A 15,675-nucleotide genomic window follows, 5' to 3' on the forward strand; every position below is an offset into this window, starting at 1 on the left:
TGTTTGAAATATGTTCTGCTTTTTTTCTGAACCTATTTTATAGTATTTTTTTTTCTTTCTTAAAAATTTGCTGGGCCACAGTATTTTTGAGCAATGAAAATGGGCCACGAAAGAAAAAAGGTTGAGAACCACTGGTTTTGACTATGTCTTTTAAAAACAACGGTAAAGATCTTTCCCATCGCGCTCAGTTCACACCTCCCATAGCATGTAGAATGTATGTAGGAATATATTCTTCCAGATAATGCTCCTTTGTTCAATCTGTGCGAATTTTCATTCAAAATCATAAACTGCATACCCGGCAGCCGGCACGTAAAAGTGTACAATTATTTTGACGACGTCGTCGGTAGTTGGCGCCTAAGTGGCATACATTTAATTATCTGACAAGCAGCTGGTAAAGCGAGCAAATTAGTAATGACAAATGACCACTAGAATTTGGTCAGAAGTCAAACTGAAGTGGACCAGGAGCCAAATGCCAAATGCTCTAAGACAGAAACGCGCGAGTCAGACAGGCCGAAGTGTTGCCCTGCAGGCCTGCATGTACAGACAATGATGTAATCATGTAACATTGTAAATTGTAAAAAAGTTAGCGCACTTTCATGACTTTTTTGAAAATGCATGTAAAATGATGTGAAACACCATAGTATACACTAGGTCACAAGCACAGGATTCTGTATTATTCTACTCATTTGTTGATTTTTAAGACATTAAGTTTGTGAGGTTTATTTGTGTTGTGTTGTGTATAGCTATTGTAGATAAGAAACATGGTATTTCACAAAGACCCTTGTGGAATTTTTTGCATGGTGTTTACATATGCTTTGATTCTTTATGCGGACTATGTGGTTATTCAGCACATTATCATGACTACATTAATGGGAAGGTGAGTTGCAGGAAGTTGTTTATCAGATTTTGATGCTAATATTTACATGGGTCACCTTTATGTTGTTTCAGCTTATGGGGACCTGTACATGCTGTCATGTTCAATTCAGTCATTTTTGCATTGTTGTATTCACACACCAGGGCAGTGTTTTCAGATCCTGGAATCGTCCCCCTTCCAGTTGTCCGGGTTGATTTTTCGGACATTCATACTCAAAATGAAAAGTCACACAAAAAAGACCAGGTGGTTATATAGCTGACTTGATATTACATGCAAACTTTATTCAACAGTTCAGTTTGTTGAAAATGCTTAAATTAGTCAAAATGGACAAAGCCCAAGTTATGTCCAAGGTTTAATTAGAGACAATTTGAAAGACCGCATGTACATGTAATAAACAATTGACTGTACTTGAATATTGAGATTTTGTTTCTGATTTAGTACAGTAAAATAACTTCCAAAATACAATTTAGGCATATAAACTTGGTTTCAAATGTATAATTTTGTGGCAAAAATAAAACTGTAGGAAATTTCACAGAGTGAAGATTGGACAATTTGTCAGCGGTGTGAGACTTACAGGCCTCCACGTGCACATCATTGTAAGATTTGTCGCAGATGTGTTAGGCGAATGGATCATCACTGTCCGTGGTAAAGTTCACTATTTTTATTGTTGATAGATAACCTTTACTATTCTGTTTGGTGTATATTTACATATTTTAGGCTGTAGTTAACTATGACTTTGTGTAGAGAAACAAATACACTTGAAAATGTGTCTATTTTATTGACAAACTTAACACACATGTGCAAAGTATCATCAACTTACATGTGTACTTTGTTGTGTTTGTCAAGTTTGTTTATTCTATTGACACGATACAAGAGAACACTTTTCTTAAAGAACATCCTGATCACAAAACAATCTATGCCTCCAACAGTTATATTTTCTTGCAGGGTCAACAATTGCATTGGAGAGCTCAATCAGAAATTTTTCATTCAGTTTCTTTTTTATACTGGTATGGAACGCATTCATTTTTTACAAATCAAAGTATTTTAGCTCTTAACAATAGGGGGTATGTAAAGTCATTAGAGCAATATGTAGTTAACCATCTGTTGTAGAATCAAATATGCACCAAACATATACAGCAGGTAATAAATAAATAATGTTGTTGGCACCTTTTAATTGCAAGGTTACAAATAACATAGAGGATGTTATAGGTACAGTTCTAAAATACCAACTGTTGTACCAAATGTTTGACATTTGTGGAATAAGTGTGGTATGATGTTTAGTGTTGTTCAACTGGCAGCAGTGGCTATATTATGTTTGTTAGGAATATGAATGTATGTATTATATATCACATTTAAATTTTGCTATTTCCAAATAATAAATTTGCCTTCCTTACCTATGATTTAACAATCCGTGAACAAAATTATGGTTAAACATTTTTGAAACACGTTTCTTGCTAACGTGGAAAGTATGAAACAGCAGTGTAATTAAACAAACAAACCGCCAATCATCCTTCTGTAGTGGTCTTTAAAATTGGTATCGTTTTCCCTTGGGCCGTTTCACATAATCTGCTATCTTCTTATTATCTTTTTGAAGGCTTTGTGTGTATTCCGAATTAAATTTTCAATAGCGGCATGTAATATCGCCATGACACTTTTAAAGCATCTTACTTAGCATTACTTCGAATTAAGCTTTGTTGTATACGCATCCTGTAGGGGATTTCCGTTCGCGTCAACTCAGCGCTTGGCCTTTCATAAGATTTCTTAATAAAACCACCTGTAATAGATGCTTTATTATTGTAGTCGCAACTAAAACGGCCTTTTGCGATTTCCCGCGTAGGATGTGCTTCCTGTTGCTAACACATGTATGTTACATATGGTACATGTGTTTCTTACACGCGCATGTGTATATGTTTCATCTACATCACTGCATTAAGTGAGACCAATACGCATGCAACGGGTGCATCTAAAATATACAGGATCGCTTGGTGCACCTTTGCTTGGTGCATCGCATGGTAAAAGTGCACCTCGCAATATAAAGTTGCACAGAGCAAAATTAAAGTGATGTTAAGGTGCACCAAGCGATCCTGCACTGCGCAAGCAACTGGTTCTAACACCAAAGAAAATAGGAATGGATCAACAAATACGTTTTTGAAATCATATGTTCAAGCCTCACTGAACTAATTTTTTCCATCACAGGGGTGCTATGTATTTACGCCATCGTCCTCAACATTTGTGGGTGGGTCTGGATGTTTTCAAGCAATCGCCATAGCAATGCAGATTTCCTATCGCGGCGAACCACAGTGTAAGAAACCTTATTCCTTTGATTTAGTACTGCTCTTTTTATTATATACAAGGTGTCCTTAACCGCGCTGGTGCGTTGGGCATGGAACACAACTTTATCCAATGTATCTAATGTGTTTTGAAATCTATTCCTTGTCTTACAGAGCGCACGGGATCGGGCTCTGTATTGAATCAATTCTTTTTGGACTTTTTGTTATTGTCATGATCTATGATCAGGTATGTAAAGTTCAATTCTATATGTATGACTAAACAGGGTTTAATTCTATTTCCGTAAAAAATATTTCGTACAGACAAATCTTTTCCTAAAACAATCACCGTTATCAACGTTATTTAAAGTTTACAGGAAGTGATGGGGGTCATAGATAACAAACGCTTTGCTTGTTATGGGTAAACATGACATTTCGCAGCCCCAGTTGTAACAAGGACTTTCAACACACTTTTCGGAAAATATTGTATCCTCTAATTAAGAACGTTTTGTGTTTACTAAACAACATCTCATGGTATATCCTTCCTTACGACTGGTTTACGTTTTGAGTTAGTTGACATTTATAACACTGTTGCTTAGCATTGAGCGATGTCCGGTGTGCTGCTCTATGTAGGACATTTCGTTTGGTACATCTGATTGCTCATATTGCTGGCACAATAGGGATCGTACAGTGCAGTTTGAAAATACATTTAGACCACTGCTGTATTTAAATTTAACGGCTTGAAAAACCCCGTCGCTTCGCAGAAAACAAATAAAGCAATTTCGCACGTTGTGTGAGTGTACTTGGCGGTTAAAATTTAAAGGAATGCTGTGTTGCCTAAAGTTTATGGGTGTTACACAATAGCAGATAACCCACTGTTGTGTTGAGTTGAGAGCAAACATACTGTGCACCAACAGTAAGGGAATTAAGCAGAATATTACGTTTAAATACAACCATATCTTGAGGCTTCCGCACCTAACCAGAAGGATTCAACAAGCAAATTGATATCTTTATGTAATGCATCATGTTCAGATTAGGGCTGCAGGCGAAACGCTCGTTTCTTTTAAAATAAGTTTTTGGTGAGATATGAACGGTGGAGCAACCTGTCGCGTTAAAATAGCAATGAAATTGTCGAAACTTTTCATATTTATGAAGTTATAAAGTAACATATTACATAAACTTGTGAAATTCTTTTTCAACGTTAAAATTGATTTCCTAACCAAAAAAAAGACCAAAATATGCAATTCACCTTAAACCGTTTTGATGCATCGAACCCAGTTGTGAGATTTCTTGTATGTAACAAGCAGTCAATAGCCCAGCTGCCAGGAAGTAGCTAACTTCCTATAAATGTCGTTTTTTTCAACACCCAAAGAAAATTAAGTAATTTATCACAAAAAACTTATGATGGGTGCAATGCGGGATTTGCAGGAAGTCGGGCTTGCAAGCTTTGCGAAAATGTCACTTCGTCGAAAGTTCGTGCTTGTAGTCAAACGCCACTTTTGTTGGAAACGTAGTTTTGAGATGGTTGAGATTCCCTGGGTACCAGCTTTGTTTTTTTGTTTTTTTTGTGATTTCTTGCACGTAACAATTATGCCATGTATTCCATGCTCTGTAAACTGTTATATGGATTTTGCAAACGAATTTTTTTCATAAAGATATTGATTCTTGGAACACGTCTGATTCGCTAATTTAGGTATTGCCGCAGCTATATCTACTTTGCTGCATATTAATCTAACTTGTTTTCACTGATAATAGTGAAGTCCCGCTACGCTACAAATTAGACATTGAAGGCACGTCTTAGCAGCCACCGCACAGAAAGCGTTGGCGCGGTTGTGGTTGTAACAACGATAACAGTTCGTCTAATCTCATTCCAAACTCAACGGCCCTACAGAAACCGCCCACTGTTTTGTATTGTCCTTCGCTGACGCGCTTCTATTAGTGCTAAGCACAGTTTCGGCTGTTGCATTGATTTGAAGTGGTGCCTCAAAACCTGTAACAAAAGCCTCCAGGGTGCATGTGTTCCTCAGTGAAGTAGGGAATTTACTTGATACTGTCGCAAAATATTTTGTCTTCCCCTTGTCCTTTTGTTTGTCCAGTATTGTCGGGATTGGTGAGGGGCCATTGTTCGATGCGGCTTAATCTGTTTTTCGAACGGTCAAATACACAAGTTGTTGATTTTTGTGTTTTTGTATTGGGTTTATCAAAAGTCTAAATCTTCTTTCATTGCCCAGTTAAATTGTTTTATAAATTTTGTCTACGAATGTATATTGTATTGTATTGTCATAGTGCAGGGTGGTCCAAACTGCGGCCCGCGGGCCAAATGCGGCCCCCGACGGCATTTTAAGTGGCCCGCGGCTTTTTTTTTTTAAATTGTGTTGCGTATGGCCCGCCATAGTTTGGAACTTTGGATTAAGTTTTTGGGTTTTGTCGACGCTACATCACGCAAAACTTTCCATGGACCTTCATTTACCGGTAAAAAGGAAGGTGCTATGACTCAACAAAATCACAAAATTTCCTTAAATCCTGTAAATTTGTGTCTTAATTCTGAAAAAACGTTGATCCGCGGGCGTCTTTACCTGGTAAAATTGGGCCCCCGTTAAAAACAGTTTGGACACCCCTGTCATAGTGCGTACCACCCACTGAATTTTACAAAACGCTTAGTGGTGGGAGGTACCACACAGGTTGAGATTTGACAAGCCCTGGTCTAAACTAAACACAACTTTTATGAAAAAGCATACTCTTATACAAACTTCGAACCGTATAGGGACTTGTTCTGAACGACGTGAATTCGACTAAAATTCTCTCCTTAAAATTAAAAGATATTGCGTTACCATGAACTTGACTCCCAAAACGAATACATTTCTTCTCTGCGGGCTGTACAGAAACAAATGTACTTCGTACGTCACAGTTTTCCGGTACTGCTAAACATAATTGAACATGATCAAATGCCTCCATGCACTTGTGTCTTAAAACTTTCTGCCTTGTATGCTTAATGTTTTGTTTTTCTGTGGCGTAAACACTATCGGCTAATTGTTGTTTAGGACAATAGAAAATTTGATTCGGAGGTTTCAATGACAACTTTTTGCATTATGATCCGTTTAATGTATAGGTGTATAGGTAGTTTATGGTTAAATTTAGCCTCAACTTCATCATTATTTTCTACTGGAAAGATGTATATGTGTATTTAATACAACATGTGCACCTGTCTTAAGCCCAATTTTCATACATCTCGTCCAAAACAAACATAACCTGCTTTGCTGCAAACTAACTGTTGTTTAACATTTTTAACTCGAATCAATTTCCAGGCAAAAATATATGGTCACATTTCAGTGGAAGTGGTATAAATTATTAAATAGCACAACAGTGATTATCATACATCCCATGGTTTTGCTATCGGAGAACATTTTAACGGTGTTATAACGCTAAACTTGCAAATTAATACCATATACATGGGCACAGAACAGTTGAATGCTTATTAACCCAGCCAACCAGACTTTTAAAAAGGTGCAGCGTCTGTTATTTAACTATCCTCTGGTATTGCTTAGTTTTCGTCAATCTTCGGCGACGAGACGGGGGTTGAATACACGATACACCGAAGTAGAAAGCAGCGAGCTCCTCGACCGAAAAAACCTCGCATGGCTCTTCTTCGCGAAGTGTTTGGGCATGGACCGCTTTACACCTGGTTTCTTCCGTGTTCGAGTCCCACCAGCGCCACCACGCGGCCGATGATTTCAGGCAGCTACGACGTTTAAATGTTATCACTGACAATCCACCGAAGGCTTGCCAAGTCGATCATACAGTATATATATGCTATCCTGTGTCGTTTTTCCTGTTCGGTTGGTGAACTAGCATTTGCATAGAAAGTGTGTTTCGTCGGTTGTGTAGTTTTATATTTATTTCTCTTGGCATGTTTTAGTTGTGACTGCGGTATTTTGTCATCCACGCTATAGTTTTCAAAAGTGACACAAACCAATATCAGACGTTGAATTCTCTCAAACCAATTATTTCATTGCGTAAATACACATTTAGTGAAAAACAGGTTTGGTGCACCTATTTAGTGCCGTACCGATGGGGTTTAAAATGATACCTTGCTAGAAACAGTATCACATTAAACAGTTGTACATGTGTAATAAACACCACATAATCTCGATTTTTTCGCTTGCCAATTTTCACTTAACGCGCGCTTACATAAACGTTTGTCACCAGCCAGCATATCTGCCATTTTTCGCAACATCCGATCAATTGCAAGATAATATATAACGTTGGTTTACTGAATTTGGACAAGCAAAATTTATGCAGACAATAAGCCACAAAAAACCTCCAAGCCTGAAGATTTCTAGCGAGCATCGTTCTGTAAAGAGTACAAAACAGTTTTGCCATTTAAGCACACTTTAAAGGAGTGCCAATGGGAGTTGTGTATTTATGATTTTATGACAATTTTTTTATTACCACCACTGGTTTGGTTGTACACATCACTTTTAATGTGTAACTAAATGTGGCTACTGGGCTATAGATGAAATATAGTAAATACATGTCTTTCCTCTTGTAGTTTTTACTGTCCCTAAAGTGTTTAATGTGATTACCGTACTTGCAATGCATCAGAAGTTCAGTTTAGCCATTTTATCATGTGCAACATGTCAAGTTGATGTGGCAACAACAACGCACTTTGTGAATTGTTCATTGCAACCTCCAAACTTTTACATGAGATAAGATGGGATTTGGATCTCACCCAATATGACGGCTAAGTGCAGCCTGAACTAACCCACGCTCATAAATTATTTAAGGCAACCGGACTGATATTTTTGTAACACCCTAGCTGTGACACTGCTAAATTTGTGTACGCCTTTACTGTGTTGTATTAGATACTATTCTGTGACATCTTACATATTTGTGATGGTTTTGCTGCTCCTGTCTGGCAATGACAGACACTAAGGAGCAGAAATAAACCTGTGATATACATAAAGAGTAAAAGTTGTTACTTAAGTACCTGCCACTTCATGCATAAACTAGAATAGTGGTTTTCCTATATATTGCCAGTTTATATATACTACATCATATTTAACGATGTATCACATGTACCATTTACTATATTTATAATGGATATATATTTGGCACCTACATTTCATTGGGTCCCTATCTTTTTCCTGGCACTTTATAGCATAATTGTTTCTGCAAGCATAATCTAATTGGTCGCCACATATGCATATGCGATTTGGTAACAGTACAAATAGGGCACCATCATTGTTAGATATTTACCAATTTACTATACACATCATTTGATCTACACATATGATTGTTTTTGCAGGCAAAAACGAATGGGTACCCACACGCGCGTGTGTGCGGATTTATGGTAAACAAACATCCTGGTTATTTTTAGATTCTTAAGGAAAAACTTAACCAACTTTAGCCTTAACCAAACTTTAAAATTTTGTCCGTATTCTTTTTGCATCATTATTGTCATATAATTACAAAAAAACAGTAAATAAGAACAGGAAAAATACTTTCAATTTAATCTCATGCTTTGACCTTGATATTGTCGTTCAAGGTCAGTTTTTAAACACAATTTTCCAAAACTGAAAATGTGCTTGATAACTTAATAAAACGACATAGCATAGCTGCGCAAAAACAGCTGATTTCTAATCACCAACACGACTGTCTCGTAAAACGTCCTTCCGGACGTCAAGCCGAGCACTCCCGCTGCATTCACCCGCCTTAATCGTAAACAAGTGAATTACTACCTTGAGAGTTGAGACTTCTATCTGACTGACAGTGTACACCTATTATGGGCTGTAAAAGTAACTATTTGGCCGATAAGGGCAAATTTTTAAATACTAAACGAATAACCTACTGCAAACAATTGTTTAACATTTCAGCACATTAGGGCTTGTATTTCTGGCCTAAAACTTATTATTTTGGGGTTTAAGGGGTAAAATTGGGTGAATCCAATAAAAAGTTACAAAATTCTTTAGAATAGCTTACATTGCACCAACCAACAAAGCATGAAACCCTCAGATTATGTACTTGGGTCAGTACAGCCGCTTTTAAATGAATATTTTGGGGTTTAAGGAGTGAAAATGGGTAAATCTTTTTTAAGGTACAAAATTCTTCGAAATATTTTATATTGCACCAAACAACAAAGCATATAACTCCTAAATGAAGTAATTTAGCAATTATAGCCGTTTTAAAAATTTCACGTTTTGGGGGGCTGTGGGTTAACCGAGGAATCAAACGGGGTCAAAATCACATGGATCATCTTTAGACCAATATCTATAATGTGTGTAAATTTGAAAAAGTTTGAACCATTCTTTCTTGACCAAAACATGGGAACAAATCTGCGTTAGACAGAAAAAAAAAATAGACAAAAACTATATGTGTCCCCTTCAGGGAAGGGGATCCATAAAAAGGCAATTTAAAATGCATAGTGGCCAAAAAAATAATAGAAGTTTATACTGTACAAGGGCAAATACGAAATTCTTGAGGTTGCAAAAAATTACAGAAGGTGTAAAATTTTGTTTCAAAATCTGAAAATGGACAAGTGTAATAAAGTAAAATCTTACTCTGGTGTGTATGTAAGCAGCACAAATTCAGTGTTTACAGAAAGTGGTGTATTTAACAGAATTCTTAACAAGAGCATACAAGGGGAAGTACATAGAAAAGGATTGGTGCGAATTTAACATAAGCCTGAGACCCTTTATAGTGGTTTTAAAGTGAAATAGAGATTTTTTTCATCATGATGTCTTTAACATTGATTTTTCAGCTCGAGCTGATTGCCGAAGTTTCTCCTTGAATTGAAAACTAAGTCCGGTCATCCAAAACTTCAGCAATCTTGTGTCTTCTTCAGTGCAACTGAGACAGACTTGCAGCAGCTTATTGGTGTCTTCCTTGTCACGGTTGTCAATTTTCACAAACTTGAAAAGCACTTTGGTTTTGCTGTAATAACAAAATATGTTACAGATAGTCCAAAAACATAGAATGCACTATATTGATGACTTCATTATTTTCATATTGCTTGAATTAAAAAAATCTTTGTGTCAGCAACTAAATAAACATGTTTTTAAACTTTGCAACAAAAACAATTTATTGTTTTCCATCATGTTAGCATATACTTCAAACATATCTTACTTCATCCACTCCTGCTTTAAACAAATGAGGCAATGTTTCACCACTTCAGCTGAAAGACTGTCGTTGGCAAGAGCAACTTCTAGTTTATGAAGCATGACTGGCATCTTTTCGGGTATTATACAACCACTTGTCATTCGGAATTCTATACCACCAAATGCTGTTGGTGGACTTGCCGACAGAGAAAGTTGGGAAAGCCTTTGTGATGCTGATGCTTTTCTTACAATGTCAACTAAAATGTATTGGTCAGAGGACTTTACATGGCTTGGAAGTGCAACAGTTTCTCTTAATCCAAGAAGGTTACTTTCATATGAGTTGACATACACATTTGAATCAGTGACCATTTTAACACAGCCAACAGGAATGATTGTTTTTAGTACTTGAAGAGCAGATGAGACCATATTCTGGTCATGTCCTCTCCATATAACCTGATTTCCAATCAGTAAATGCCAAGCCACTGCTTTAAATAGTGGAGGCTGTAGGATGTCTCTCATATGACGAAGTGACCTGAAGCAATTGTATGGGACTTCATTATCACTGGCTTCACTAAGCGACTTAGTTCTTAATTCCTCATTTGCAACAGCAAGAGCAACATCCTCATTTGATATTACAGAATTAGACCTTTTGCTCCGAGCCAAAATTTCAGCACGGACAATGTCATCATCAATTGGGGGTGCAAAAATAATGTGTTCTTGAATTCTTGTCCGGCAATGTCTCATTATCCAAGTAAAGGCAGTATGCAAGTACTGATAGAGCTCAGCATTACCAGTTAACTGGATTAAAGCTCGAGAATTAGATGTATCACCACGTAGCTGTCGAAAATTTCTAGGAGTGATTGCATTTGTCATCCTTGCATGAACTCTAGCTGGGAGTTGTGGTTGTTCCTTGGATTCTGTTTTATAAACATAATCTGCACAATTCTGTGGACAAAACAAAAACTATTTTACAACACAAATCTACTTAAAATTGTTTACTTACACAAGTACCAACCTGCATGTATTCGATCACCCTTTCAATGCATCCAACCAAGAATGTCCAGGACTGAATTAAAAACACTCGATCAGCCATCATACAGATGATACTGTACATACGCTTTTGGCCACGAGCAAGGTTGTCATTTATGTAAAATGTATAGCTTATCACATAGCCATGTTGTTCATCACCAAAAAGTATGGGTCCTTGTCGTCCAGGGCAGACTTCCCCACTTAAGCTTCGTACACATGCTTGTCGAACACGCTTAAACATTTCAGAGTTGTGAGGATGTTGGGTGCTTAGGTAAGTTGAACCAGTTTCTTTATCATTGCTCACGAAGGCTTCCTTATCTTCAGGCAATGACCTGCATGCTTGACAAAGGTCTGTCTTTTTTATTGATGATTCCTTGATTTTGTTTGAGGTTTGAGGTGATGAAGATTTACCCTCATCGTCAGGATTTGATGTTGTATCTGGCCTTTCTACATTACCATTAGTTGTTTCAGTAGGTAGAACTTTCTCACATGAAAACATAATGCTTGGACCATGGTGCTCACAAAAATGACACAATGACATAACAGTGTACATTGTGTATGTGTACTGTTTACATTACCAACTTGTAATATATGCTACTTACACTTCAATACTTTCAGTATACCCAACAATGTTCTGCTTTAACACTGTAAAAAAGGAACTAGCTTTGACTTAAAAGCAACACACAAAATGAAACACAACAAACATTTTTTCTTAGGATATTTATTTTTATATTTTCCTAAACCAACTTTGTACGATTTTCACCTGATAATGACTATTTGTTCTGGCATATCAAACTTTCTGACAATTTGTCTGGTTGCTATTTGCTAATTGCCCTTACCGGCTACCGCATTACAGGTATTTAACGACATGAATACGACGTCTTACGAGTATTAAGAAAAACAATAATTTAAACGTTTAACAAACAAAAAACCATTTCAACACAAAGCATGTGATGTGATGAGTAATATAGACTAATACCAAATAACCAGCTAATCTTACGAACGGTCACATGACCGACGTCACTGGTAAACAATTTTACGGTTGATTAGCTACGGCATTATTTGTTACAAAGTATATGTTAATTTATAGACTTTGATTTGTTACATTTTTAAGTGATTTGTTGAATTTTTTTTGAAAGGACGAATTAATTAAATGCTATGTTTAAAACATTAGCAGAATTGTCGACGGGCATGGGTAAACGACTTCGGTTACTGTCAATTTTTGTTTGTCACGCTTGATAATTTTAATCAGCCAGTCAAACCCGAAATAAACCCGAATCTGCAAATCGGTTCAAACGGTTTAATTCATTAACCCAAACAGCTAGCCAAAAATTTTCGTCCATGAAGTTGACATTTTCGTAACATGACGTTAACAATTTTGGCTCTGATAACTAAAGATCGCAACATTGCGTTAAAACACACAAAAAATAATTGTATTTCGAAACTCGACGACGAAATCAATAAGCGTTCAAATTACCCACGTGGTTTACTACATACTTTTGTGTTCACGAACAGCGAGTTTGCTTTCTTGTTTGTTTGTTTGTTTGTTTGTTTGTTTTTGTTAAAAAGGCGCTATGGAATGGCGTCGATCGAGTGTTGTGACAAGGTTTATTTATAGGTATATTGTACCGCCTTTTCGACGTGATATTGGTGTGATGTTATTTGTGGGTGTAAAGCGCAAGCGACAAGCAAAACGTTTTGTGCGTTTGTTTATTTAAAATCTTGATTCGGCTTCGAGTGTATTAAAACGATATTTTGTGGTCTGCAATAGGCTACAGTATAACTTATTTAAACTTTATACTGTAGAATCTTCCAGCTCGTTGCATGGTGGATGTAAGACCTACAATGAACCTTACGCTTGTTGATTTAAAGTTTAAATTGGTTAAAACATGAAGTCATTCATCTTTATGAATTCAAGATAAATATATTTCGCCCATGAAAAAAAAGGTAAAATAGGCTTATACATGAAACAATGGTCCGCATCATTTTGGTAGTTGACATCCTGGTTTACTCATTGACAGATGCGTCAAACTTATGGTAAACGAAGCTTTAGATTTAGAGAAATATTAACAGTTGTGGACAAGATGAATTGGAAGAGTTTATCAGACGAGATTGTCACAAGATTTTAAGGAGTACAGAAAGTTTAAAGATATCGGCGATAAGTGAGCGGGGTTTCATTAGGTACAAACTGCTGTATCGAATCTTATAGAGATAGATATCCAAAATTAACAGAATATTTTTTTCTGAATGAACGTATCACGTTTTGTGCCTGTTTAACCTATATATTTTACGTCGTGTCATCAAGCCTTTGCGTTAACGAAAATGTTTAACGAAAAGATATCAAAACTGCTACTATTCCCATTGATTTTCTGAAAACAAGTTTAAGTTTAGACGCACATATTTTCGTACAAATAGTATCATGATATCAAAGGCTTGGATTGATCTAAGTTTATCATGCGTAGCCTAATATTGTTATCGTCCGTATTTTTTTGAGGGAGTGACGGCATGTTTTCAAATTTTTATTTGTGTCGTTCTAATTCCAGAATAGGGCCATGTATACTTGGATAAAATCGCCTGTAATGGCAGTGTGCCATACTCTGATGCGTAGATGCGACGCACTATAGATTTACTGGTTTAATCGTTCGCACTATCGCACACTGATAATCAGGAAGTTAAGTTACATTGTTAGAGGTTCCGTTTTGTGGTGTGAGCGATCTGCTGGGAAACAACGTTTAAATGCCTAAACTTTCAATATCGCCAACTTAAAACACAACAAATTAACTAACTGTGGTACCCAGAAAAGCCATTTTGTCTGCGAAATATTAGATGTTTTGTTCTGCCTTCGTATTGTAAAAGTTGTTTTGCAGTGTTATAAATCATGTTACCTGCATTAACCAACGACTGTGTACTGTAAAAACAGCTTAGACAAATTCAAATTTACATGCATAATAGAGATATGTCTGAAGCTAGGTACCTCGCAAATGTTTGACGTTGTCGGACCTATTAATCTTAAGCCTAAAATCGCCTCAATACTTTTTTACAGCCCTAAGTACGTGTTTGAACACTAATTTTGTCCCTGTTGCTACGTCACGCGAGAGGCGACAGGGTGATTGACAGGTGGACGGCCGCGGCAAGCTAGTGCAAAGTGGGTGGTAAATATCCGCTAGTTTGCGATGATCGGTTCAAACTGTGCTGTACTTGCGCAGCGGTCAGCAGTCAGCACAGTACGTTAGTTATATTGTAGCATAGGCGTCGATTTTTTAATTATTTGCAAAATTTTAGGGGAGACCTTTCCATGTTTTAAAAACATACATCAGCGGTTAAAACCCACAATCGTAGGAACACAAAGCAGTTGCGTTAACTGCTCCGTTGTCCTGGCGACCGCACGAAGTTATGACCCATATTCGGTTGCACGTAACGAAATAAAGTTTGCAGATATAACTTCCACGCAGTCAGATAATAAAGTTGCGACAGGATTCAAGTATACGTTGTTCAAGATGTTCATTTACATTGCGTGTGACGATTTTTAAATGACTCAACATTAAACAGAAAACGTATTTTTCGAGGGTTGCTTGCGTTTTGGCTGCAAAAATGCCTATACATTAGTTTGACTAGTCCAGCGGTGCACAACCTGCGGGCATGAACATGTTTATTAAAATATATGTACTGGCGGCCGTGGCCTAAATAAAAACTCTTTCGTGAAATATTACAATTTTCAAGCTGCTCTAAACACATTTTATGTAACTGAAAAAGTATTACCAGCCAAAGGGCCATATGCGCCAGACGTTTTTATGCCTATTGTGTGCAAACAATGCGAAAAACCAGATAGGCCTACCCTAAGCGTCACAATATAGATAATGACGTTATAAACAGCTAAGACTGATCGTCAGACTGTTCAGCTCAATCTGCGCTTCAAGTTAGAAATTAATCTAGGCATTTTAGGCGCCATTAGATGGTTGACATATAATATATAATATTTCTTTACATCAGTAATTTTCAAACACAAGCAAGCAGCCTATTGGCCGGCCAGCCTGTGCTGAGAATAAAACAATTAACTACACATAACAATGCCGATTGTTACTGCAACCATTGTTACGTTGCACAACAAACCACGAGACACTTGCGTTTGTCATTGATTGTGACCTTCGATCGCACAAACAGCCGGTTTACGGCATAGGCGTGTATGTGGTTTTTCTGGCAACACTTTATTTCAAACAAAAATCAGGGGAGACAATACATATGTTGTCACCCCTGTTTTTTCAGGAGGGGAGACATGTCACCCCGGTCACCCCTAAATCGACGCCTATGTATTGTAGTATTACCTAAAAAGCCTTTAACAATTACGTTTTGTGCTTTTAAAAGTTTTTGAATTTTGCTTCTTAATTTTGTTTTAAAACATCAACATACATGC

At 37.0% G+C, this 15,675-nt stretch overlaps 2 protein-coding genes across 3 annotated transcripts; one reads left to right on the plus strand and one right to left on the minus strand.

The window, feature by feature from the left end:
* Positions 1–346: 346 nt before the first annotated feature.
* LOC145228765 (palmitoyltransferase ZDHHC3-like) lies at positions 347–7,689 on the plus strand. 2 transcript variants are annotated; one of them, XM_080093970.1, is made up of 8 exons: positions 347–551; positions 744–877; positions 949–1,117; positions 1,410–1,519; positions 1,820–1,881; positions 3,071–3,176; positions 3,319–3,391; positions 6,687–7,689. In XM_080093970.1, the coding sequence occupies exons 2-8, from the start codon at positions 762–764 to the stop codon at positions 6,891–6,893; spliced, it is 843 nt and encodes a 280-aa protein (XP_079950096.1). In that variant the 5' UTR covers positions 347–551; positions 744–761; the 3' UTR covers positions 6,894–7,689. The 2 variants fall into 2 exon arrangements, with proteins under 2 accessions (XP_079950096.1, XP_079950097.1); XM_080093971.1 differs by lacking the exon at positions 744–877 and having other exon boundaries at positions 370–551.
* Positions 7,690–9,724: 2,035 nt separating this feature from the next.
* On the minus strand, positions 9,725–12,200 carry LOC145228751 (folliculin-like). The gene is made up of 3 exons (XM_080093969.1): positions 11,251–12,200; positions 10,264–11,180; positions 9,725–10,071 (listed from the first exon to the last, which is right to left on the minus strand). Exons 1-3 carry the CDS (start codon positions 11,815–11,817, stop codon positions 9,870–9,872), a joined length of 1,686 nt encoding a protein of 561 aa, XP_079950095.1. The 5' UTR covers positions 11,818–12,200; the 3' UTR covers positions 9,725–9,869.
* Positions 12,201–15,675: the final 3,475 nt, after the last annotated feature.

Source organism: Phallusia mammillata, chromosome 1 (assembly GCF_965637545.1).
Source record: "Phallusia mammillata chromosome 1, kaPhaMamm4.hap1.1, whole genome shotgun sequence".
NCBI classification, from domain to species: Eukaryota; Metazoa; Chordata; class Ascidiacea; order Phlebobranchia; family Ascidiidae; genus Phallusia; species Phallusia mammillata.

Excerpts from the sequence above, each read along its gene's own strand:
- LOC145228765 (XM_080093970.1), top strand. The coding sequence starts at position 762 with ATGGTATTTCACAAAGACCCTTGTGGAATTTTTTGCATGGTGTTTACA. Across the intron at positions 1,882-3,070 it reads TCAGTTTCTTTTTTATACTG|GGGTGCTATGTATTTACGCC; the intron begins GTATGGAACGCA and ends TTTCCATCACAG. Across the intron at positions 3,177-3,318 it reads CTATCGCGGCGAACCACAGT|AGCGCACGGGATCGGGCTCT; the intron begins GTAAGAAACCTT and ends CTTGTCTTACAG.
- LOC145228751 (XM_080093969.1), bottom strand. The coding sequence starts at position 11,817 with ATGTACACTGTTATGTCATTGTGTCATTTTTGTGAGCACCATGGTCCA. Across the intron at positions 11,181-11,250 it reads GGGTGATCGAATACATGCAG|AATTGTGCAGATTATGTTTA; the intron begins GTTGGTACTTGT and ends TTTTGTCCACAG. Across the intron at positions 10,072-10,263 it reads TTAAAGCAGGAGTGGATGAA|CAAAACCAAAGTGCTTTTCA; the intron begins GTAAGATATGTT and ends TTGTTATTACAG.